At 42.8% G+C, this 24,482-nt stretch overlaps 1 protein-coding gene and 1 long non-coding RNA gene across 10 annotated transcripts in view; one reads left to right on the top strand and one right to left on the bottom strand.

Annotated features, from left to right (window-relative positions):
• MAST2 (microtubule associated serine/threonine kinase 2) overlaps positions 1-16,704 on the bottom strand; it is a 325,477-nt gene extending 308,773 nt beyond the window's left edge. For 3 of the 9 annotated variants that reach the window (XM_065553748.1, XM_065553749.1, XM_065553750.1), the window contains exon 1: positions 16,242-16,703. In XM_065553748.1, the coding sequence (XP_065409820.1) occupies positions 16,242-16,406 (165 nt within the window). In that variant the 5' untranslated portion in view covers positions 16,407-16,703. Of the gene's footprint in view, positions 1-16,241 lie in introns of all 9 variants that reach the window. The other 6 variants (XM_065553746.1, XM_065553747.1, XM_065553751.1 and 3 more) reach the window with 3 other exon arrangements.
• On the top strand, positions 16,335-18,394 carry LOC135972959 (uncharacterized). Its single transcript, XR_010589579.1, has 2 exons — positions 16,335-16,473; positions 17,969-18,394. It is a non-coding gene; the product is annotated as an uncharacterized LOC135972959 (long non-coding RNA).
• The last annotated feature ends 6,088 nt before the right edge of the window (positions 18,395-24,482 follow it).

Genomic DNA, 24,482 nt, shown 5'->3' with positions numbered 1-24,482 from the left:
AAGAGAAACAGATTACAACTCAAAACAGTGATTTAATCCCTAATGGGACCACCATCCACAGAACTGGACATGAACTTCTTTTAAAAATGTTTAAATATATGGATCAGAAGCTGCTGTAAATCATGGTAAATCCAATGGAGCCATGCTGATTTATACCAGCTAACTATCAGTCTCAATATCTCTTAATCAAAGGGGAAAAAAGAAATAAAGAGTAGATACATAAATAGCATACAAAAATTACTTAAGTGCTAGGAACCAGGAGAAAAGTATCCAGAGAGCCAAGAGCAAGAGAACCTTATATAAGTACAAATTTAATCTTCCAATCACAGACCCTCTTCTCAAGCCAATATTATATACACACTTTTAGCGAATACTATGGGAGGTAGCTATTATATTAAACCCTGTATATATTTTAAAACTCAAAATCCATTAACTGCTTACTGATGGTGTGAAAAAAAACAAGGCTTGATGAGAAAAAATTAGATTGAATCAACACAACCGATCAGTTGACATAATTAATTTTTTCCTTTGTACTCACTCTTCTCCTCCCCCACTTCCACCCTACAATCCTCAGCCCTTCACTCCATTAATATTCTAAGTAGGAGTTCAATCCAGTTTGAGATGGCTGGAACATTCATTCTTGACCAGTTAAAAATACAAACGGCAGTTATGCAGTCTTCCATTTTATATATTACCCTGTCTGCTAAAAATATGAAAAGTTTAAAAGATACATTATACAAAACACCTTCACTGGAAGCCATGTATATAAATCTTACAAAGCAAGTCCTCTGCAAAAATATTTTCTTTGAACTTCCACTAAAAACCACATCACAGATGTGACATGTATGTGATGAATCCTGATGTCATTTGCTGGGTAAAGTTGAAAGCAGTTATATTTATGATCATACAGATTATTAAATCCGCATTTATCTGCCATATACTTCTTTTGTACTTCCACTCCAGTTGCTGCAGATTTTCAAGATCTGTATATTTAGACTTACTAAAACACAACCATCCAAAACTCCAAGCACATACATTTTTGTATAAATACACTGCAACAAATAAGACAATGTGCAAAAGCTAAAACTTCCGTTTACAAATTTATTTTTAAACCAGCCTTCTCATCTTGCCTGATTCATTCAATGATGCCCATAACTTAGATGTTCATTACGTCAAAATACCTTCCATGACGGTTATGCTATAACAAAGACAAGAAATTGGCATCACTAAAGGGGTTAGGCAAGCACAGAAAACTGATCATAAAATAACACGGCTGTTTTAAAAAAAACTCCATAGTTTACAAAGAGGTGAAAGGAAATTATATAATTTGATATGAGAAGTGAAGAGACTGATACTGTACCTTCTATATGGTAGGTTTACTAAAGTGTAATGTTTTTTAAAATGTTTGTTTTTTAAATGAGGTGGTAAACATTTAAAATTACAACAGTATTTTTAATTTGTCAAGTATTTTTGTTCAAGTTACAAACAGTAAATTCCCCTATTACATCCGACAGGGATGAGTAAGACAGAGTAACATGCAGGTCTTAATTTATACCAATATAAATTCTAATAAATGTCTAAATGGAGTCAAGCCACTTAAGAGTATCATTGATAATGCAATTTCTTTTATAATATAAACTTCCTTACATACTCCTCTCAACTGAAGTATAAAACAACCAATGACAATTTAAGTAATCCAATTTACATAGGCAAACAACAATTTTAGTTACATACCATCTATAGGAGCTATAAAAGTTTCCATATTTAATTATACATCAAGTAGACATTATAAAGAGCAAACCCAGGGTCATGTTCCAACAACTGAAAGTTGGAACACAATGTCCTGACTGAGCCGAGATTTAAATCTCAGTCCAAAATAACGTAGGGAGTTATAGATCCGAGGCAGGTGGATAATACAATGCATAAAAATGTGAGCTATATTTGGTTTGAATAAAATAATAATTGACTTAGGAGTGATGCAGAGTTCAATCTTCTTTAAAAATTGAGCTTCTCAAAGAAACTTCCTAAGTATTGTTAAGTTTGGAGCATTGTGGTAGTCTCAAAACAATAATTTCTGCTGGTCCATTTTGGAATTTAGTCCATAAAAATATCTCCAAGACTAAAGGGGCAAGAGGAGAGAAATCCATGCCCAGCTGCTGTTCCAATGCTGTCTCAAATGATGCTGCCTACAAAAAAAGAAAAAAGGTGATTGATGAACCAAACTTAGGTGTGTGGGAAGCGGATGTGCTAATAAGGCTTTTCCATGTTGACTTTCAATAATTTACTCATGGGCTGCAGACCATTAGGATATATACTAATTAATTTTATAAAATAAAATTCAATTTAATTTTATAAAATAAAATTCCCCTGTGCAGCATGGACTGTAAAATCATAACACAGTGTGTACCCAATTTAACAATACTAAATTGTTGTCCAGCACATACTGGTACTATAAAACAGTAGCTAAATTAATCTTAGCTCAGTTAGGGTTGACAGTAAAAGTAGCCAGAGAAAGCTCCACAGGTTGAGCATACACAGGAGTCTTTCAGTCCATAGTGCTAGGCACTGGATAAAAGGAATAGTGGACAGTTCAAATATGCTCTTACCAATAAAAGAGACAGAGAAGAACCTGGGAACATTGGTAGGATGAAAACTTTTAGGAAAAAGTGGCCTGTGAAGATCTAGGCTGTGATTTGTTTATCAGCCTGATGGAAAGAGAGTAGAATTCACTTTTATCTGGTTTGGTGGAAGTGAGTAAGTAAATTCCTCTTTTTCAGCAGAAAAAGAGCATGCACTTTCCAACTCAGAACTCCAATTATTTGACAGCAAGTTTTTGTCTAAATAAACCATTTGGAAACCACACACTTCCCATCCCAAGCCAGACAAGATTGTCAATACACCTCTACCCCAATATAACGCGACCCAATATAACACGAATTTCAATAAAGCAGAGGTCCGGGGGGGGGGGGGCTGCGCACTCCACGGATCAAAGCAAGTTCGATATAACACGGTTTCACCTATAACGCGGTAAGATTTTTTGGCTACCGAGGACAGCGTTATATCGGGGTACAGGTGTACATGGCAAGAATTTTAAAACCACACTTATGAAGTCTTCCTGAGTTTAGTTAAAGACTAGCGAATTCTCTGACACCTGGTCTACACTACAAAGTTATATCAACATAAGGCAGCTTATGTCGACCTAACTCTAAGTGTCTATAGTAAAATGTTGCTCACGCTGATTTAAATCGCCCGCTACGCTGACTTAACTCCACCTCCATGAGAGGCATAGCGCTTAGGTCGAAGTAGTTAGGCCAACGCAGTGTCAGTGTAGACACTGCGTTACTTAAGTCGATTTCAGTGGCCTCCAGGAGGTATGCCACAACGCCCCACCCTGACCATGGTGGTCACCATTTTGAACTCTGTTGCCTGGCAGCCAGATACAGTGGTGTATACACCCTTCCCCCTCTAAATCCCCACAAATTTTTGAAATTCCATTTCTTGTTTGCTCGGCATGGAGAGCTCACCTAGCAACTGCCCAGCTGACCATGTTGACTACAGGCTGCAGATGCACTCCTGCCTGGATTACACAGGAGGTGATGGATCTCCTGGGTCTATGGATAGAAGAGGTTGTGCAGGGACAGAGCCGATCCAGCTGTAGAAACATCAATATCTATGAGCAGATTGCTCGGGGCATGGGGGAGAAGGGCTAAAAGAGGGACCCCGCAACAGTGCCACATGAAAGCCCGAAAGCCAAGGAGCAGCAGCAGGTGTACCAGTTGCTCTAGTGTGGAGCTGCAGACTTGCCACGTTTACAAAGATCTGCATGCCATCCTTGGCAGAGACCCCACCACTACCCCCAAAAGCCCCATGGATACTTCGGAGGAGTCAGAGTCACAGGCCCGCAGAGTGAACAGTGAGGAGGTGGTGTTGGATAAGGGAAGAGGAGGATGACAACTATGGGGGATGGGCAACCAGGGGATTCAGTGGCACAGTGAGCCAGGAATTGTTTTTGACTCCAGAGCAGCCGAGCCAGTCCCTAAACTCCAGCACGGGCGAGCATGATGCCAGGGAAGGAACCTCCGGTAAGTATGCAGTTTGCTTTGATATTGCAGGGACACATCTGTTCATTTACTTTTTTAATCATGCTAGAAGTAGTAGTGAAATAACAAATAGAGATAGAGTTGCTATCTGCTTCTCACTCCCCTGTATACTTAGGCATAGGGGTCCTGCAGAACAGTGTGTGTGTACAGAGCTGTCCCATGAATCCTCCATAGCGATCTTGAGGCAACTTTCCTCTTCCTCTTTCCTGGAAGTGGTCTGCAATCCTCTGCTGAAGGTTTCTGGGGAGGGCTGCCTTATTTCTTCCACTGCGGTAAGACACCTTCACATGCCATTCAGCAATTACTTTAGCAAGCACCATTGCAGCACACCGGCTAGCAGCATACAGACCCAGTCTGCGGCTGGACGTGTGCAGGAGCTGTTCCTTTTCAGCCTCCATTACCCTCAAGAGTGAGATATCAGTTAAAATCACCACCGCCTGTGGAAAACTATGCCAGTATTCAGTTCAATTGCCCTATCCACATATGCTACCCCCTTTATTATCCCAACTCACCCCCCTTCCCTGGGCCATATTGACCATGGCTGGGACTGCTCCCGTGCTCGACGAATCCCAAGGAGAAGTGAGACTGTAGTGTTTGTAACTTGTGTGGATCAAGGGATGTGAGTTCAGTATATCAGGTTTCCATTTATCTTGTGAATACACTCACAATAGTTCCTCTGTGCATTGTATCTTTTGTAGATGGAAATGTGGCCTTGAGGGTCTCTCCACAATGCCAGGTAGCACACACTACAGCTACACATATTACTGTGGCTGACTAGTAAAATGGTCTTTTCTCCCTTTGCTTCACAAATATTATGAAGCACACAGCTGGCAGCTATAACCATTAGGGGTTTTTCCCCCACTGAGGTCTAATCTTGTGAGAAGACAGCACCAGTGGCCTTTCAAACGGCCAAAGGCACATTCAACAGTTATTCTGCACCAGCTGAGCATGTAGTTGAAGTGTTCCTTGCTGCTGTCTAGGTGGCCAGTGTATCGTTTCATGAACTACAGGAGTAACAGGTAGGCTAGGTCTCCTAAGATCACTATTGGTATTTCAACATCCCCAATGGTAATCCTCTGGTCTGGAAAGAAAGTCACTTCTTGCAGCTTTCTGAACAGACTTGTATTCTTAAAGATGTGTGCATCATGCACCTTCTCTGACCATCCCAAGTTGATGTCGGTAAAACGACCTTGGTGATCCACCAGCGCTTGCAATCTCATAGAGAAGTAGCCCTTTTTGTTGATATATTCTGTGACAAGGTGGTCTGGTGCCAAAATAGGGATATGCATGCCATCTATCACCCCACTGCAGTTTGGGAACCTCGTCACTGCAAAGCATGCACTATGTCCTATACATTTCCCACAGTCACAGTCCTTCATAGCAAGACACAATTAATGGCCCTGCACATTTGCATCATAGTAACCCCCATAGTGGATTTCTCAACTCCAAAATGAATCCCAACTGATTGGTAGCAATTTGGTGTTGCCAGCTTCCACACAACGGTCAGTCACCACTTACTTTTCCACTGTCAGTGCAGCTCTCATTTTGGTGTCACTGCACTGGAAGGCTGGGGCAAACTCTGCACACATTCCAGCAATATGGACTTGTACATTTGAAAGTTCTGCAGCCCCTGCTCATTATCCCATACCTGTATAACAATGCAATCCCATCAGTCAGTCCTTGTTTCTCAGGCCCAGAACCAGAGCTCCATCATCTGTAGCTGGTTGGTGAATGCCAGCAACAACCTGGAGTTGTTTCTTTCTATGTCCCACAGCAAGCTCCAAGGCCTCCAAAGCCTCCAAGGAATTGTTATGTTTCCCGCAGCTCCTCTGGTACTTTTGCAAAGACTTCAGGATCAGGCACGCTGTGCTCGCAATGCTCATCACCATAGTGCAGAGTTGTGCAGGATCCATGTTTCTCACACAGATGGCAGACATGCAGGTTCGCAGGGCTTTTGAAAAGAGGCGCAAAACATTATGGGATGCAGATAAAATTATGGGATGGTGAAAACTGCATCATGGGACATTAAAACTATGTTCCCAGTAACCCCTGCGCGACTCGTTTGCCACCATGAGACATTGCAAACCCTTCTCAAAACAGTGTGCTAGATGGTGGCAAGCTGCACAGTGGGAGAGCCATCCACAGTGCACTGCGCTCTGAATCACTGTAAGCGCGGCTAGTGAGGATGCACACCGCCAACACAAGAAGCGTAGTGTGGACATGCAAAAGCGATTTAATTACTGCAGCAACTGTACGTTGACCTAACTAAGGTTGACTTAATTTTGTAGTGTAGACTTTCCCTGAAGTTTACCAGAAGAGCTACCAGTAATTTAGTAAGTTCTTCCTTTGTATTTATAACCAGATGATAATGATAAAGTTGCAAGTGAACTGGCAAACACCACTGCAACTAAAATGAAAGACAAACTAGAAACATGGCAGCTAGCAGCCTCTGGAAATCTGACAAGCTTTCCTTGGCAGAAGTCACCAAAACATCAGAATTGTCAGTAAATGACAAATAAACCTAACTACCAAAGAGCAGTTACTCAACACCCTTAGCAGCACTTATACTGCACAAGGACAAAATTCCCATAGTCTGGCACAAAATTTCAAATCACTGAGGAATCTGCATACTTCAGTTCCATCCCAAAGAAAGGACACTTCAGACATTTCAGGGATAAACAGTATATTACTTCCCCTTTGCCTGACTACAGAAATGAAATTCCCAACTGTCAGATTTCTTAAGGTCAGTAAAAACAATTCCAAATCAGAAGGCCTCAGAAGAAACGCCTGATACACTATCTCCACTGTTCTGCAAAAAAATCAAGGGGCAGGCCACCACACACAAATCCAGGGGTGGGAGCCAAGAGAAACCTACATATATCTGACAGGCAGCACACAGTGTGCTGACCAATGTGGCTGACTTTCAGGTACAGTGTATACACTTGCCACTCTGACTCTGTATAGCTCTGAATAAAATCCACCTGAGACAATAAAACATGCTAACAAATACCCATCCCAAATAAATCATCATTGTGTCTAAATATGCATGAATGTCACATTTTGCCATAACTTTCCCTTCTGAACAGTTTATATCAGTTGCATAGTACATCCACAACGTTATAAAAAAAAGCACTAATAATTTTCTCCTGTATTTTTTCCAATCTTCTAGCACTGGCCATAACATTTGGTGTAGGTTTTGATAACTGAATTAACTTTTAAAAGCATTCCTCTCCTGATTAAAATCCAATTTTTGTCTCACAATTTATTAATGAGTATTCCAATTTGGTAGATTTTATTTCAGAGGCAAACTGAAGTGTTTGTTTAAATAAATATTAAAAAGCCCACTTCTGTGATCAAAAATTTCCTTGTGATGGCTTTTCAGTAGCTTATATAAAATAAGTTGGAGTCTCACTCCAGTTCACATCACAAAAGTCATCTGCACAATTAGCATCTTTGCTAAGCACTCTCAGCAAAGAGGTAAAGGATGGAATCGACAAAAAGATGACTTTCCTTTACTGCAGTTCCTCCACAGCAAGGTTGAGAGACACTGTCAAAAAGATGTCCATGCTGTATGGCATCTGGTAACTCTGGCCCATCTCGCAACTTTCACCTATATAGCAAATTCTCTCAGTTTTAAAATAAAAAGGTGGCAATAGTAGAAAAATTGAGCAATCTGGTCACTTGTGCTGAGATTTCAAAGTAAAAACCACTTTATTAATACCCAATATATAAGAAAAAGGATAGTCAAGATGTTCTGAAAACTACTGATGTTCCCTTTGTAATCGTCAAAATGAGATAATTCATCAATAAATTCTCATAAACAGCAATGCATTTCCCTTTATTACACATTACTTTGCCATCAGGACAGCGTTCAACTGTGAATTAAAGAGTTTAGCATTTCACTTGCCTTTGTTACTCTAGATTAGAGGAAGGCAAACTACGGCCCGCGGGACCGTCCTCCCCCGGCCCTTAAGCTCCCGGCCAGGGAGGCTAGCCCACAGCCCCTCTCCTGCTGTCCCCCCTCCCCCACAGCCTCAGCTCACCGTGCCGCCAGCACTCTGGGCGGCGGGGCTGCGAGCTCCTGCTGGGCAGTGCGGCGGTGTGGCTGGCTCCAGCCAAGCAGCACGGCTGCCAATGCTGGTAAGGGGGTGGGGAGCGGGGGGGTTGGATAAGGCGCAGGGGATCCCAGGGGCAGTCAGGGGACAGGGAGCAGGGGGCAGTTCAATGGGGAGGAGGTTTGGGGGGGCAGTCAGGGGATGGGGAACAGGGGGGGTTGGATAGGGGTAGGGTCGTCCTGGGAGGAGGCAGTCAGGGGACAAGGCGCAGGGGAGGTTGGATAGGTCGGTGGTCCTGAGGGGGGCAGTCAGAGGGCAGGAAGTGGGAGGGGACGAATAGGGGACGGAGTCCAGGCTGTTTGGGAGGCCCTCCATACAGTTTCGAAACTCCGACGTGGCCCTCAGGCCAAAAAGTTTCTCCACCCCTGCTATAGATGATGCTCCTGCTTAAAAGTCTGTCTATTTGAAGAACAGAGTTTACTGACCACAGATCTATTTTGACCAGGTGCATGTTATAGAAGTGAACAGTAAACTGAAAGAAAATTGCTCTCACTACTTCTTTTGAAAAATACAAACAACCTGATTAGTTTTAAGATAGCACTTGATAAATTTGTGAATGGGATTATATGATGTGGTTGCCTGCAACAGCAGAGGACTGGACTTCACCCAGGAGGTCCATTTTCAGTCTTGTGTCCTATGTTCCTATAAGCATTATGAAGCTTAAACACATTTCTAAAGTAAGCCAAGATCCTGCAAATTAATGAGTTATAGAAATGTCAATTAACAGGCTTTAATGTATCATCATGCAGACAATATTCTGTTAATTGAAGGAGAGACAGACCTGAATATATTTCCATTAATTAGTCCTATTAATACTGTAATTTACATATATTTGTATCAGTATATATGTTCTCCACAAACAAAATACTCCAAAAGATGCTTAAGGGGAACACCTACCCACACAATGCTTATAACCAATTAAGTTTCCAGTTAAGGTATCCTTTTAATCCTTATACCACTACACTAACCAACCATTTTCACTAACAGACACCAAATCAAATACCTCTCCAACATGTACAGTAACATTTCTAAATTCAGCACAATCACACTACAGCACAATCTGATTTCATCAGCAAAAACAGACCTGCTCAACATCTTTGCACCAATGAACTGTGTCATGTGTACATCAGAAAACTAATGGCAAGTGCTTGCATTGCTATGCAAGAAAGCAAGTTGGAAAAGGAAAAAATAAAGTGCACATATATGTCATAATATCACCACATAATATTTTTTCTATACCTAAAGTCAGCATTCTAGATCCTGACATCAATCTGACCTGATGAGTGCACTGGCTCGCTATTGCTCATCAGCAAAACAGGTGCAGCTTTACCCAACTTCTATAATAAAGGAGTTCTATCCAAGGAAGAAAATCATGGCCTCAGTTTAACAAGGTACCTACACACATCTAAATTTAAGCACATATGAGTCCTGTTCCCCTCTTCACTTCCTATTATCTTCTGCCAATGTTTTAAAGTTAAATTCACTGGCAGAAGTTAGTACAAAGGGAAAGCTCAAAGTTCTATAAGATATCCCTTCCTGTATGTCTAAAGTAGAACAGGTTTAAAAGGAGAAAATAATGTCCCTAATTTAACTGAATGATGAGATGGCAACTTTGTTTAACTGTTTAAGTTATTGAAGGACAATCTGTTTTGACCTCTGTCCTAAAAAGTTGGAAATCAATTCTTGAGTCCAAAAGAAGATAGTCTGAAGGATTACCTAGTCACATTAGGACACAGTCTGTCAGTACAAGGGTTTTCATCCTTGATAAATGTGCAAAAGTTCAGACTAAAATATTCCCGAAATCTCTTTCCACTGGATTCTACAAATAATTTAGATTCATTGTGTTAATATATTTATTAATGTTTTTCTAAAGATGTTGGGAGCACCTAATCCATCTGTTAAATTAATATCTTTCAGGACTTATAGGGGCCGTAGCTAAAGAGAAGACATCGCTTATGAGAACCAAGAAAACTTTCCACTTCATTTCATCGGAAGTAATCCATTCCACATATCATTATTTATGTTTATTTGTGACTGGACTTTCAAGCAATATCAAGAGTAAAAAAATACTCTAGGCAAGAGGAATCTGTTAACAGAACTCAAGTGTGTAACAAACTTGCTTGGATTAAGGCTTCTTTGTCTCAGATGTTTCACTTAGCACACTCTTTCCTGATGAGAGAGAAATGAAAAATTTGAGGAAAAGCCTTAACTGACTTGGCAGCAAGGACAGAAGCTGCTGCAAAGAAAAGAGAGCAATAATCCTATGGATTGCAATCAGACTCCAGCATCCTAATGAGCAGGAGTCCTAGTTTTCCCCATGATAAAAAAACAAATTCTCCAATGAAACGCTAAACTTTAGTTTCCCTAGCCACAATACATATAGGTATCAACTGAACACAATATTTTATTGATATATAGTGGAACCCCATTTATCTGAACTAATTGGGCCAGATCAGATCATCAAAAATTCAGATAATCCCGAGAGATTCAGCCAGGGTGGATAAAAATCAATGATTTAAAAAAAACATTTTAAATAAAATCATTTTTTTTATTTAAATTGGATTTTTTGATAAAATGCTTTTTGAGGAAAAAAGCAATCTAAAAATAGTTTTAATTAAGATACATTTTAGCTCAAAGATATCTCATCATGGAATAGGGATTATAAATTCTAATTCTATAGTATGAGACAATATATTCATGTAATGTTTAAGAAAAGTTTTGTAAATGAGTTCCAATAGTTCATGGATTAGGGACTCAATCTTATGGGGTTCCAGGGGCTGCTGTATAGATTATTTCAGTTAATCTTTCTATCTACCCAATGCAACTCAGTACTCAATCTAGAAGATGTCATCAGAGATGCTTAGTTTTGCAGTTCTCAAACTGTGGATTTGTGTCTCCCAGGAGCAGCACATGGCAGTGGGGGGGGGGGGAGGAGGGACACAGCTGAACTGCAGGTAGCTGCTGCACAGGGAACTTAGGGGAGCGGGGAGCTGATATTGGGGCTGCCGGTCCAAACCTGGTTCCAAGCCCCTACCAACTAGCTGCAACGGGCTGCTCTTCCTGCAAGCAGTAGAAAAGCAGGCGGCTGCCAAACGACATTAGAAGGGAGCATTACACAACTTTAAACGAGTATGTTCCCTAATTGATCAGCAACGTAACAACGAGACAACATTAACTGGGACGACTAAGTGACGAGTTACTGTACTAGCAATTTCTTAGTAGCTACATTTCCCAAAGATTCCATCCACACTGAGCATGCTCTAGGACTTCCCCTGCAATAGCAGCTCTGGGCTGCTGCGGGCGGGCTGTGCCAAGTCCTGGTCCAGGAACCTGAACTGACAGTAGGGAGAGAGCCTCTCCTGTGTACAGAAGGCACAGGCAATCTTAATTCTGGCATTCCCTAATTTTTGTGTGCTTGACTTTGCAACCTTAATGTTCTTTTAGCACACTTTTCTTGCATTTAATACCTCACTGTATTTGAAATGCATTATTTGTATCTAACAGACTAACTTCAAGGGGTAGGGACATTTTCCTGTTTTGTGTAATATCAAGAACACAGACAGCACTCAAATCATAATTAACATCTTGCCATTGCAAATACTGCTTTACACATCACTATTTTAATGGGCAATTGAGAAGACAGATTTTAAAAAGGTCCCTATTTTGCTTCTAGGCCCTGGTCCTCCAATCAGATCCAAGTGGATGGAACTTGCTACCTGCACAGTCCCACTGAACTCTGACATTCCAAAAAGGTCCAAGAGTCCATTCACAAGAACTAGATTGCAAGGATGGGGCCCCAATTACTTGACTCTGTTCCGATATATTCTTATTTTTCCAACCAGCAGTCTGACATGATTAAATGTGTTCGTAAAGGGCAAAGTCTCAAGAAAATTGGAGTCAAAATTTGACCTTCCTTAAAGATCATCTACATTGTAGAATGTATAGTTTTAAAATTTCAGCTGCCAAAATATTTGTACTTGAATATTAATTCTTCAAAAACTCAGACAGAATTACAAAGTCAGAAGGGGTCTACATGTAAGATTTTTTTTTAACAAGTAATGAAGTACGTGAACATCTTCTGTATGCTGCTTTGTCAGTGTGCCATAGACAGAGTAGAAAATGGATTTATCTTAAGAAGTTTCATCAAAATAACCCTTTTTCTTCTTAGAAATACATGTTTGAGGCTTGCAAGCTTAAATGACATACACGTTCATGTGCATTTTCCCCACCCCGAGGTAGGATCCTACATGCTCATGAAAGAGACTTATCTATTATCTTTGTTACAGTAGTGCCCCATGGCCTAAAATCAGAATTGGGGCTCAACTGTGCCACATGCTCCACAAATACATAAAGCAACATTCTTTTCCCTAAAGATATTACAATCTAATTTAAGACATTACAAGTAACAGGGTAACAATAATAAGATCACACAGTTACATGGGTTAGCTAGTGCACAACTTGATTCCAAATTATTTTAATAAATATACGTGGCAGTTCTTGCCAGTATTACAACTTCCCACCCTTCTACACTCAAACTAGCAACCACACATAGCACCCAGCCACCAAGGTGGTATTAACAGTGACCTTTCAGCACCATTCCATGTCCATTCATTAACATGGACTTCAAAAAATCCATTCACCTACTTGTTAGCGGTGAGTGATAGGACCTACACCATCAATCTTATGCAGAATTTAAGATTTCATTAAAAGGTTTCCATTCCTTATTGTTGCAAAGATAACCTAAATAAGAACCAAATGTAAAGCAATGCAGTTCGGTCTTTCTAAGTTCACAGATAGCTCTAGTGCAGCTCCTAACTCTTCCAAGCAACAAGACACTGGTTAGTTTTCCTATAACATGCCAAACTCTGAAATTGACTGAAGTATGGAGGTTACTCTTACTACTTTGGAAAGCAATTAGCATCAGCAAGAGCAGGCAAAGGCGAACTTAAATTTTATCAGGCATCCTCTGGCCAAAACCCAACACAAATACCCCCACCCCTATCCCTAAGCAGAGTTCAGGGGCAGCATGGTAATAAGAATTCCAGAAAATTCCCTCTTCCCAGCAGGTCAGTAGGCTCAGATTCTCATCAATATACCCGTGGAGCTTACAGATTGGTCCTCCGCTCTTGTTTCTTATCACTCTATCAAAATGTAAGTCCTCCATTAGACTAACACAGGGGTGGGCAAACTTTTTGGCCCAAGGGCCACATCTGGCTGGGGAAATTGTATGCAGGGCCATGAACGTAGGGCTGAGGCAGGGGGTTGGAGGTGCGGCAGAGAGTGCAGGGTGTGGGAGGGTGTGCGGAAGAGGGCTCAGGGCAGGAGGTTGGGGTGCAGGAGGGAGTGCAGAGTGTGGGAGGGGGTTCAGGACAGGGGGTTGCGGTGCAGGAGGGGTGTGGCAGGGGGTTAGAGGACTAAGGGCAGGGGATTGGGGTGCGGGCTCTGGCCCGGCGCCACTTACCTCAAGCGGATCCAGGGTGGCAGCAGCGCGCAACAAGGCTAAGGCAGGCTCCCTGCCTGCCCTGACCCCACGCCGCTCCTGGAAGTGGCCAGCATGTCCGGCAGTGGCTCCTGGGGGTGGGGTAGGTGGCTCCTCCGCGCCCTGCCCTCACCTGTGGGTACCAGCCCCGAAACTCCCATTGGCTGCGGCTCCCAATTCCCGGCCAATGGGAGCTGTGGGGAGGCGATGCCTACAGGGAAGGGCAGCGCACAGAGCCCTCTATCCCCCACTCTTCTCCACCAGGGGCTGCAGGGACGTGGTGCCGGCCGCTTCCAGGACCTGCATGGGGTCAGGGCAGGCAGGGAGCCTGCCTTAGCCCCACTGCGCCACAGGGCTGGCAATCCTGCGGGCCAGATTGAAAGACCTGATGGGCCAGAACCAGCCCGCAGGCCATAGTTTGCCTTCCCCTACTATAACAGTTTAACTAACTAAGCTTATTTTCTATAAAGCAGCTTAAATAGAGTTTCCTGTTTCTATATTTCAAAACAAAAATGATCAACATTAAATTAGTAAGATATTTCCAATATCTCATTTCACAAACATAAAAAACCTCTTCTCAGTTTCAACATATCAAAACAATCTTAAAATGACAAGCAGGGATACATGCAACCAATAAAGTCAAAGACCTACAGCAGGTAGATTTTTACAATCTATACTAGTGAAATTACTCTGAATACTAGTTGCAAAGATATCAACTAGAAGATGATTCTCAATACCTAATGCTATATTAGTATTCATGTTCCAAGTACACCTCTACCCAGATATAACGCTGTCCTCGGGAGCCAAAAAATCTTACCGCGTTATAGGTGAAACCGCGTTATATCAAACTTGCTTTCATCCACTGTTGCGCACAGCCCACCCCCACCCCCACCCCGGAGCGTTGCTTTACCGCGTTATATCCGAATTTGTGTTATATCAGGTCGCGTTATATTGGGGTAGAGGTGTATTGTATAAACATTAACTTGTCTTCTCTCACCAGACAACTGTTATTTAATCATTTAAGAATACCTACGATCTATACAGAAGAAACACGGTCACCTCCAAAGAAAAGCTAGACACAGGATTTACTTAGCTGACACGAAACGGAACCCAGAAAGTTCTATTTTTAATATGACTCTCAAAATGGCCAAGTAAAATGATGCATTACTGCATCACCGCAGTCTGCATACTTCCTGTATCTTTTGCTACTCTACAAATAAATCAATATCACTAAAAAGGTTGACCAGTCTTTCCAACATGCTAAATCTCATCTGCCATGTTCTGGGAGAAATGGGGAGAGAAAATTAAAATAAATAGTTATTTGTTAAATTGTGTTTAACTATGTCTAAACTAAAGCTTTTAGGACCTCTTGGTCTTCCTGCCCTTGTAATCACAGCAATCTCAAAATGTCTAATTTGTCATTTTGTTTTTAATTAGAAAAAAGTTACATTTAAGGGAAGAAAAAAACAAGCTGGGTTTGAAAAGCTGAAATGCTGATATGTCCTGAGTTTTCTGATTTTTAAACAATTTTACAAACTTTAGGTAACTATAATACAGAGGGTTAATTTTCTGGGCACAACAGAAATCACTTCTATAAAGAACCAGGACAATAGAAACCAGTTCTACAGACATACCATAGACACTTTTATTAATCTAGGGTAGTATCCTTCAATAAGGAGAACTACAATTATATTATTAATACTAGCAGTCAGCATGTTACACAAAGCTGGGTTCTGCTACATTCTTTTTTCCCCTCCACTCATACAGTGTAGCGTGGGCTCCGGGTGAAAGAGCCAGAATAACACTCTGCATTTATTTGGCACTTTACACATTCAAAGCAGGGCAGACCGCGACTCAATTTTTGATTCACTAGTTTCTCTGGTACATTTTCGATCTTCCCTTGTTTCTTAAACCCTTTGCCTGTCAGGATGAATTTAATGTGACTAGGGCGCACATAGGCCTGCGTTTTCAACAAATTCTGCTATGCCCATAATACCGCATCATGTGCCCCCTAAAACCAGCTTCTAGCCCGTGACACCTCCACCTCCCAGACTCATCAAACGCCATCAGAGCCATGCCAACCCCAGCGGCCACCTGCAATGTACTCTATATCCCACAAGGTCCCATGGCCACAACTCTCCCCATTCCAGCTCCCCTCTCTGAGCCCAAATGCACCCCCCCCCCCCGACTGGCTGCCCCCTGGCATGCCACATCATGCCCCTTTCCCCGAGAAGGTTCAGCCACACAGCTGTGACGCTCGCCTCGCCCACCACCTACCCGCCACTCAGGTGCATGCAGCCTCCCTCCCTCGGCATCCTGTCCCGTCTGCCCTACGATGCAGCACCCCGGGCGCGCCCCGCTCCCTTCGCCCCATAATACACGCGTAGCCCCCGCCCCACCTGCCCCTTCACTCGGCCACAGCCCCCCCCCCACCACACACACACACACACACACACACACACGCGATGCAGCCCAGTCACACCTGCCCGGTGCCCCGCAACGCGCCCGCCCAGGGGCGGAAGGACCCCGGCGCGGTGCCCCCTTTACCTTCTCCGCCCTGCAGTCGGCGCCCGGGGCCCTGGCGTCCTGCGGCTCCCTCCTGCCGCCCGCCGCGGGGGCAGCTCTCCTCTCGGCGGCGGCCGCCCGGCCGGGCTCCCTCCTGGGGGGCGGCGGGGGCCCCGCTTTGTCCCCCCGGCAGCGGCCCTTCTTCATGGCGGCGGCTCCTCCTCAGCGGCGGCGGAGCGGGGGCCCCCGCGGCGCGCAGCCGGCCATGGCCGGGGTGAGTCACGGAGAGCCGGGCCGGCGACGCCTCCTCGGCACGGAGCGGAGGGACCAGCCCGGCCGCCGCCTCCTGTCAGGGCGGCCGCGGCGCGGAACGAGCGCGGCGCCAAGCGGCTGCTGCAGCGGCACCGCCCCCTTGCCCTGCTCTCGCGAGAGGCCGGTAGCGCCCCGACCGGCGGGCGGGAGGGCGAGCCGGTGCGCGAGACGGAGGGCGGGAGGCGCGGCGCGAGGCGGGCGAGAAGGGGGCGGTAACGAGCGCGCGCGACACAGGGACAAGCGAAGGGGGAGGGGCCGCGCCCGCGAGGCGGGAGGGGCGCAAGCCAGGATGGGACCGCGCACAATGAAGGGAGGGGGCAGTAGCCACCGCCCTCTGGCCCAGGCTACCCTCAAGCCTACCTCAGAGCCAGCCCTCAGTGTCACCAGCAGCACCCCCCACAGGCCCCTGGCCCCAGTCCTATCAGGGCAGGGCATAGGCTAAGGGCAACTGGGCCAGGAGCCAGCCCAGCCATGCCGTTAGCTGGCTACCTTGTGCCTACGGCCAGTTGCCCACTTCATGGAAAACCAAGGGAATGGGGGGGGATACCATGCCAGTCAGCGACTGACCAAACAGCGCAGCCAGTGTTGGACCAGCACTCGACAGCATGGCACCTGGGCAACTCTCACAAGCACCAGCCTTGTGCAACAGAATCTGAGCTTTCATTACAAAAAAGGGGTGGTCTCCCGCTGTTTTTTGGAGCAAGGGAAACCTCAGAAACATGCATAAAGTGTAACGAAAATAGCCACATCTGCCGGAGTCTAGAACAATAGGTCTGAGAGATCTGAACTGCCTCATTCACCTTAACTCACATGCCCAGTGATGATAAATTTAAGTATCGATATTATTAGCTATTTCATTACTCAGGAAAGGATGTAACAAAGAAGAGGGGATCATAAGAGCTGTACCATCCACTGTGAATCTAGTCTTGTAACACCATCAGTAGGTGGGCCTATGGGTGATACCACCACCTTTTCAAATCTCAAGAAGGAGCCATACTCAAGGAGTCTAACAGGGCCCAGTCTGATTGAGGGGAAACCAAGACCCAGGAGTCCAGCAGAGTCCCTGGGCATATTCAAATGCCACTGAAGGGCAGCCAAGATCCAGGAGCCCAGTGGAGCAGACACATAATCATATATTTTGAACATCTGTACAATCTACTATGAGTAGTCTCTTATTTTGGTAACTTGTATGGACATAGTTTACTGTGTGGGTGGAATTTGGAAAAGTACCACCTTTTTCTTAACCCCTGTCAAACAATAACCGAATAATAAAACAACAGGAGCAATTTTGTCCTATTATACCTAGCCCCTTACACGTATGGGTAGATATTAGTACCCCATTCATCTGTAGACAACTCCAAGTAATTTGTAAGAATATGCAGATCAGGAATTTGCAAAAAAACAGAGACAAGCAACAGTTGTCCAACCACATTTTATAGCCCAGTGTTTCCTTACAGAAAGACACGAACAGGGAACAAATGAAAATGGAGTTCACCATCTCTCTACTGGAAAAAATGAACTGTACTGATTCATTCTCAAGAAATAAGCAGACCATATATCCTTAACTCTTCATCTCCTGTCTCATCTGAGCTAGTCATAGCCATATAAGCCTGTAAACACTTTGCCTTTAAATATTAACAGAATTTTGAGGCTATAATATGCCTGTTTCTGGAGTGATACACAGAAAAAGCAGCCTTCAAAGTTGGTCTATTTTCTGTGTTGCCATGCTCAAATCAGGATGCATTCCATTGCTGTGGAAAATAGTTCTTTCTTCCGCTTTGCCTTGCTGAAAATGTTTGTATGTCTTTGGCCTGGAGACATAGATGTTATAAATTCTCTCTTTTTTTAATAGAAACAGCAGCAGAATAAATGTTTTAATGATTTATTGATGTAAATGAGTGGGAGCTTTTTAAAATTATTCTTGAGAATGTTTAAATTCTCGTTGAAAGTTATTCCATTTTAATGATGGATTAGTGACAGCAATCCCTTTTAATCATAATTGTATAAGATTAAGATAAGACAGTCATTTTAGAAATTCCCATCTGGGAATCCTGTCCTCAGCAACCATAAATGAAGCACATTCCTGTAGTCTTGAGTTGTCTGTGTTAATATTAGTCTATTAGGATGGCATGATGCCTGTTCATAAATCAGTTGGATCCTTGCCCTAGAGCAGGGGTGGCCAACCTATGGCTCCAGAGCCACATGCAGCTCTTCAGAAGTTAACATGCGGCTCCTTGTATATGGACCGACTCCAGGGCTGGAGCTACAGGTGCCAACTGTCCAATGTGGCAGGGGTGCTCACTGCTCAACCCCTTCCCGTGCTCTCCTCTGAGCCTGCCGTGCCCTCACTCCTCCCCCTCTCCCCTAGAGTCTCCTGCATGCCACAAAACAGCTGATTGGGAGGTGCAGGGAGGCGCTGATCGGCCGGGCTGCTGGTGGGTGGAAGGCACTGGGAGCGGGGGGCGGGGAGCTGATGAGAGGCTGCTGACGTACTACTGTGGCTCTTTGGCAATGTACATTGGTAAATTCTGGCTTCTTCTCAGGCTCAGGTTGGCCACCCCTGCCCTAGCGCATAGGTGCCAGTCAGTTATGAGTTTAGCGAAGCAGCCTGTAGGACACTTTCAACGGCCACCTCTTCTGAAAAAATCTCTTGATTCAATGTGATTCCTTATACTTGATCACACCTGTCCATTTAATGTGCCAACAAAGAATACTTGACTGGAGGAGAAAAGGAAGACACAATGTTTATGAAGGCTTCTGGCTGTTGAATATTTCTATCTGCCTTGGATCACACTGACAGCAACCCTTAGGCAGACTTTTATAATTTATTTACCACCTATAAAGAAAGGTGGGACGACTTACTCAAGACCAGGTAATGAACAATTTGTTAAGATTTGATTCTCCTAGCTCACATAAAATAATACAAATTATGAATAATAATAATGAATAATAATGCTTAAAAGTATTTTATCTCTTCAAATACTGTACAATGAGTCACATTGTCTTACATATCTAATAGGAGAGTACCCGTTATAAGTGGGCAGTTGTATAACAGGTTAAAATAAGAGTGGGTGGGTAAATACACAGTTTGTGTGATACCCAGGTTTGCAGTATTTAACCAAATTTCTCCTGGTATATTCCATAACATCGAAAAGAAATAGAGAGGGAAGAATTAATAAATATATATTCTCTATTCCATTCAAGCTGACTCAGATGGAGTGGAAATGGGGGACCACAGGGAGCAGGTTTCAGAGTAGCAGCCGTGTTAGTCTGTATCCGCAAAAAGAAGAACAGGAGGACTTGTGGCACCTTAGAGACTAACAAATTTCCATAAAATTTGTTAGTCTCTAAGGTGCCACAAGTCCTCCTGTTCTTCTTTTTAGGGAGCAGGTTGTGGCTTCCTAATTCAGGGTCACTTGGTCCCAGATCAAGTTAGCATACTCAGCTTTGCTGTGCCAAGCCCTCTCCCTTCCCTGCTCTCTCCATTCCATGTTGTCCCCATACTGCGTCTACCGAACACCCCCAGCATGCCCCACTTCCTTTTACACTGCAGACCAGGGATGGCTGGTGATAGAGAGCCCCCCTACACAGGAAAAATTCTCCACTGGCCTTCTTCAGCTACTTTAAAGGCACTTTGTATGGCCTTAGAAGACCACAGAATCCAGCCTAATATACTTCCAAAATGTACCAATGCTTAACATTTTCAGAAAGGAAAGGACACACATCAATCCCGAGCTTTTTATGACTCTTGGACACATTGCTATGGTACAAATGACTGGATCTGGAATGGAAATATTCAGCATGGAGAAACCATTAGATTCATACATTTCATTATTAAAACAGAAAAGAATAATTAAAACTAAATAGTATATGCTAGAATGATGCTAAACTTGTGCGAAGTCTGAGGACAAAATCAAGTATTTTCACTGATACTTTAACTTTACCATTAATACCAGATGTAAAGCAATAACTAAAACAAAAATTAGAGAGCTGATACATTGGCTCACTGTTTCCAGAGCAGAAGGTGCTGCTACCAAACAAATATATTACTGAGGCTTGTCACTTAACATTCTATTCATACTATGTACATGAACATGATCTTCATTCTCAACATTGCTACTCTGAGCTGGATGAAATGGCTCTAGCTTTTATGTATGCTAAGCCATCTTGTTCTTTCTATAAGTGGTCTAGTTCCAATGGTATTCACATAGAAGTTTTGGTCTTGACACTGGAATACTAAATGTTGACAGCTGGCATCATGCCATCATCTCTGACTGAAGACGGTGCAATTATTTTGGGGCAGATTGTCCTATATACAAGAAAGACCCACTGAGGGGACAAGAAACTATAGACCCTGTGCTACCACAATGCGTCTTGGCCATCCAGCCAATCTGGCCTCTGTGACAGTACTCTTCAAGATTCAGTCAAAGGATGCCAGGATGCATCTGAGCTGTATCAGTTATGAGTGGCTAAGGTATAGAGTCAGTTATTTTAAACGGGTGAGAAAATGGTATGTGCATTGTAAGAAGGATAGAAATTTTTTTTAAAGGGTTTGAAATCCATATGGGTAATTAGAATGTTCACAGTTACATTAGGTAACGGGGGGAGGGTTGCTTGTTTTAAGAAAGGATATAAGTCTTCATGTTTCAAGGCATAAACTAGTCCCGAACTGATGGGGATTAGGAAGAAATTTCTCTTGCCCGCAAATTATTCCATAAGTGTCCCTTACAGAATTTTCTACATCTTCCTCTGAAGCAACTAATATCGGCCACTCTCAGGGACAAGATAGTAACCTAGATGGACCACTAGTATGATCCAGTTTGGCAATTCCTATGTTTTTCTGTAAAATAAAGTCCAATCATAAGATGGAGATTTCCATTAGCAGCTTTGTGGGCCCCGTATATGTATTAAGGAAATTTGTGCTGATGTTAGATGCTTCACTTGGCTCTGGTGCAATTCATCAACATAAAGGGTTTGCACTGGTGTATATCGTTTAAATAATAATAAATAAAGCGAGACAAGATGGGTGAGGTCATATCTTTTATTGGACCAACTTCTGTTGGTGAGAGACAAGCAGAAGATAAAAGATCCAATAAAAGATATTACTTCACCTCCTTGTCTCTCATAACCTGGGACCAACATGGCTACAACACCACTGCATACAATAAATGAAGAGCAAATTCTAAAAGAATCAGTATTCCACAGCTGAAAAAAAATGAATATTTTGCATCAAATAATGGAAAATTATAGTACCGTACTATACTTCTTCAAACAAATATTAACAATTTGAGATGGAGTCATGATAGTTGTTGGTTAGTACTGTAGTAAGAGTTCGGCTAAACTGGACCCAGCTTTTCTTCTTCTGTTTACAAAGCCCATTTCATGCTTTGTACAGCAAGGAGTGTTCCAAAAAAAAAAATACTATTTTTCTAAAAATACAAAAGCTATTGCCAACAGTCTAGGAACAACCTCATAACACCAATCCAGCAAGAATGCAAAATGCAGGGGGAAAGATTTTAGTACAGAAACAGATTTCAGTTTCATGTTTTCAGGAGGTTTATACACTGCAATAAGATAATGTTGTTATTTTAAGATATATCTTCACATGCCTCCTTTATTCTCTCAGGGTTGAAAAGCCCAACATTGGTCTCGAAATTACATTTTTGTAAACAATTATTTTGCTTTTTGAGGTTTGTTCCTTTATTTTGTTTGGTGTTTTGTTTTTTTTAAACCTACCAGTCTATTCAAATCCCAGATTTATTTTCCAGTGATTCATCCTCTGGGTTTTTGTAAAATTACAGTTGACCTGCCTTTCCTGTGGCTGTTTGGAGGAGTCTTATCCATTTCAATGTCCGTCCTCCAGAGCACATACATGCACACAAATTGGAAGAAAGCAAATAAGTCTTATTTCAAACCAACCTATAACTTAATATATTCCTTACACTGACAAAAGAACCAGGCTGAAATTGTGGCCCCATTGACATAATGGCAATACTCAATAGGGTCACGATTTCACCCCAGATTTTTCTTTTCTGTATAAAGAGTGCAGAACTGGGACCATCAGAAGTGTCTCTTTGAGAAAAATACTAACATTTAAGAGTCAGCAGTATGAATCCAAAAGCATTGTTCTGAAGTCTAACAAAGTAAAAATTAATAATGTTTGCTTAGATTGGCAAAGAGGGTGATGTACATATTATTGCAGGCCAGAGGCAGCTTTAAAAATGTTCTAACTCTTCAGACGATTTGGGGATTCTATGTACAGTTTATGAATTCTGGTTATTATTGGTTTCAGAGTAGCAGCCGTGTTAGTCTGTATCCACAAAAAGAACAGGAGTACTTGTGGCACCTTAGAGACTAACAAATTTATTAGAGCATAAGCTTTCGTGGGCTACAGCCCACTTCTTCGGATGCATATAGAGTGAAACATATATTGAGGAGATATATATACATACAGAGAGCATGAACAGGTGGGAGTTGTCTTACCAACTCTGAGAGGCCAATTAAGTAAGAGAAAAAAAACTTTTGAAGTGATAATCAAGATAGCCCAGTACAGACAGTTTGATAAGAAGTGTGAGAATACTTACAAGGGGAGATAGATTCAATGTTTGTAATGGCTCAGCCATTCCCAGTCCACTCAGGATTGAATACGTTTTTTTTTCTCTTACTTAATTGGCCTCTCAGAGTGAAATGAAAAAATGAAATTAGTTGCACCTAAGTGGATAAAATGAAATAGTTTCTAAGGAGCCAGTAGTGTGTCAATAAGCCAGGCCACACCAACAGACTGGGGAAATCCTGGAAAGCAGTGATCGTGACCCTGAAAATGATTTAAGTGTCATAATGGACAGGCAATTGAACATGACCTCCTAGTGTGGTGCTGTGGCAAAAAGGGCTAATACAATCCTTGTATAAACAGTCGAAGTAGGGAAGTGACTTTACTTTGGTGCACAGCATTAGTGAGACTGATCCTGGAATGCAATGCACAATTCTGCTGTCCACATTTTAAAGAGGATGTTGAAAAAATTGGAATGGGTTTCGAACAGAGGCACAAAAATTATTTGAGGGCTGCAATAAATGCCGTACAATGAGAAATGTAAAGAGCTAACCTCTGTTTAGTTTATCAAAAAGAAGACTGAGATAACTTGAATACAGTGTATAAATATCTACAGGGAGAAAAATTTCAGATACTAAAGAGCTCTTCAGTCTAGTAGAGAAAGGAATACACAGAAAACCATGGCCAGAAGTTAAAGCCGGACAAATTCAGACTGAAAATAAGGCACATAATTTTAACAGTGAAGGTAATTCACAGTTGGAACAAACGAGGGTGACCAGACAGCAAGTTTGAAAAATCAGGACAGCAGGTAGGGGGCAATAGGTGCCTATAGAAGACAAAGCCCCGAATATCGGGACTGTCCACACCGGCGTTTTTGTCAGTAAACTTTTATCGGTCAGGGGTGGTTTTTTTCACACTCCTGACGGGCAAAAGTTTTACCGATAAAAGTGCTAGTGTAGTCATAGCCAAATTGTTGGGCTCGATGAAGAGGTAACTGGGTGAAATCCTGTAGCCCTGTGTTATACATGAGATCAGACTGGATGATCTAATGGTCCCTTCTGCCTTGAAATCTATTAATCCACAAATTAAATCAGTCCCTACTCACAACTGCCTTGCACCTTGTGTAGTCATTTACATCCATGCAAAGTGAGTACAACGTGGGTTTAAAATACTACCAAAGCCAACCTGCTTACACGGTGTCTGAATTTGGCTGAAAGTTTCCTAACCCCTTCTGTGCTGATGATTGCTGCTGCAACCTCTGCAACCCAAAATACACACAGGGGGCTGCTACACATACCTGGTGTGTCTCCTTTGACGTGCCACAGGGTGATCCAGGACTCTCGCATGCTACTGAGCGTCTGCTTGTAAATGTTCCGATCCATAGTTAGAGTTAAGCTTATCATGACTCTTTTCTGCAGAAC

This window comes from Chrysemys picta, chromosome 8 (genome assembly GCF_011386835.1).
Source record: "Chrysemys picta bellii isolate R12L10 chromosome 8, ASM1138683v2, whole genome shotgun sequence".
NCBI classification, from domain to species: Eukaryota; Metazoa; Chordata; order Testudines; family Emydidae; genus Chrysemys; species Chrysemys picta.
This window is presented reverse-complemented; position numbering and strand designations above follow the sequence as displayed.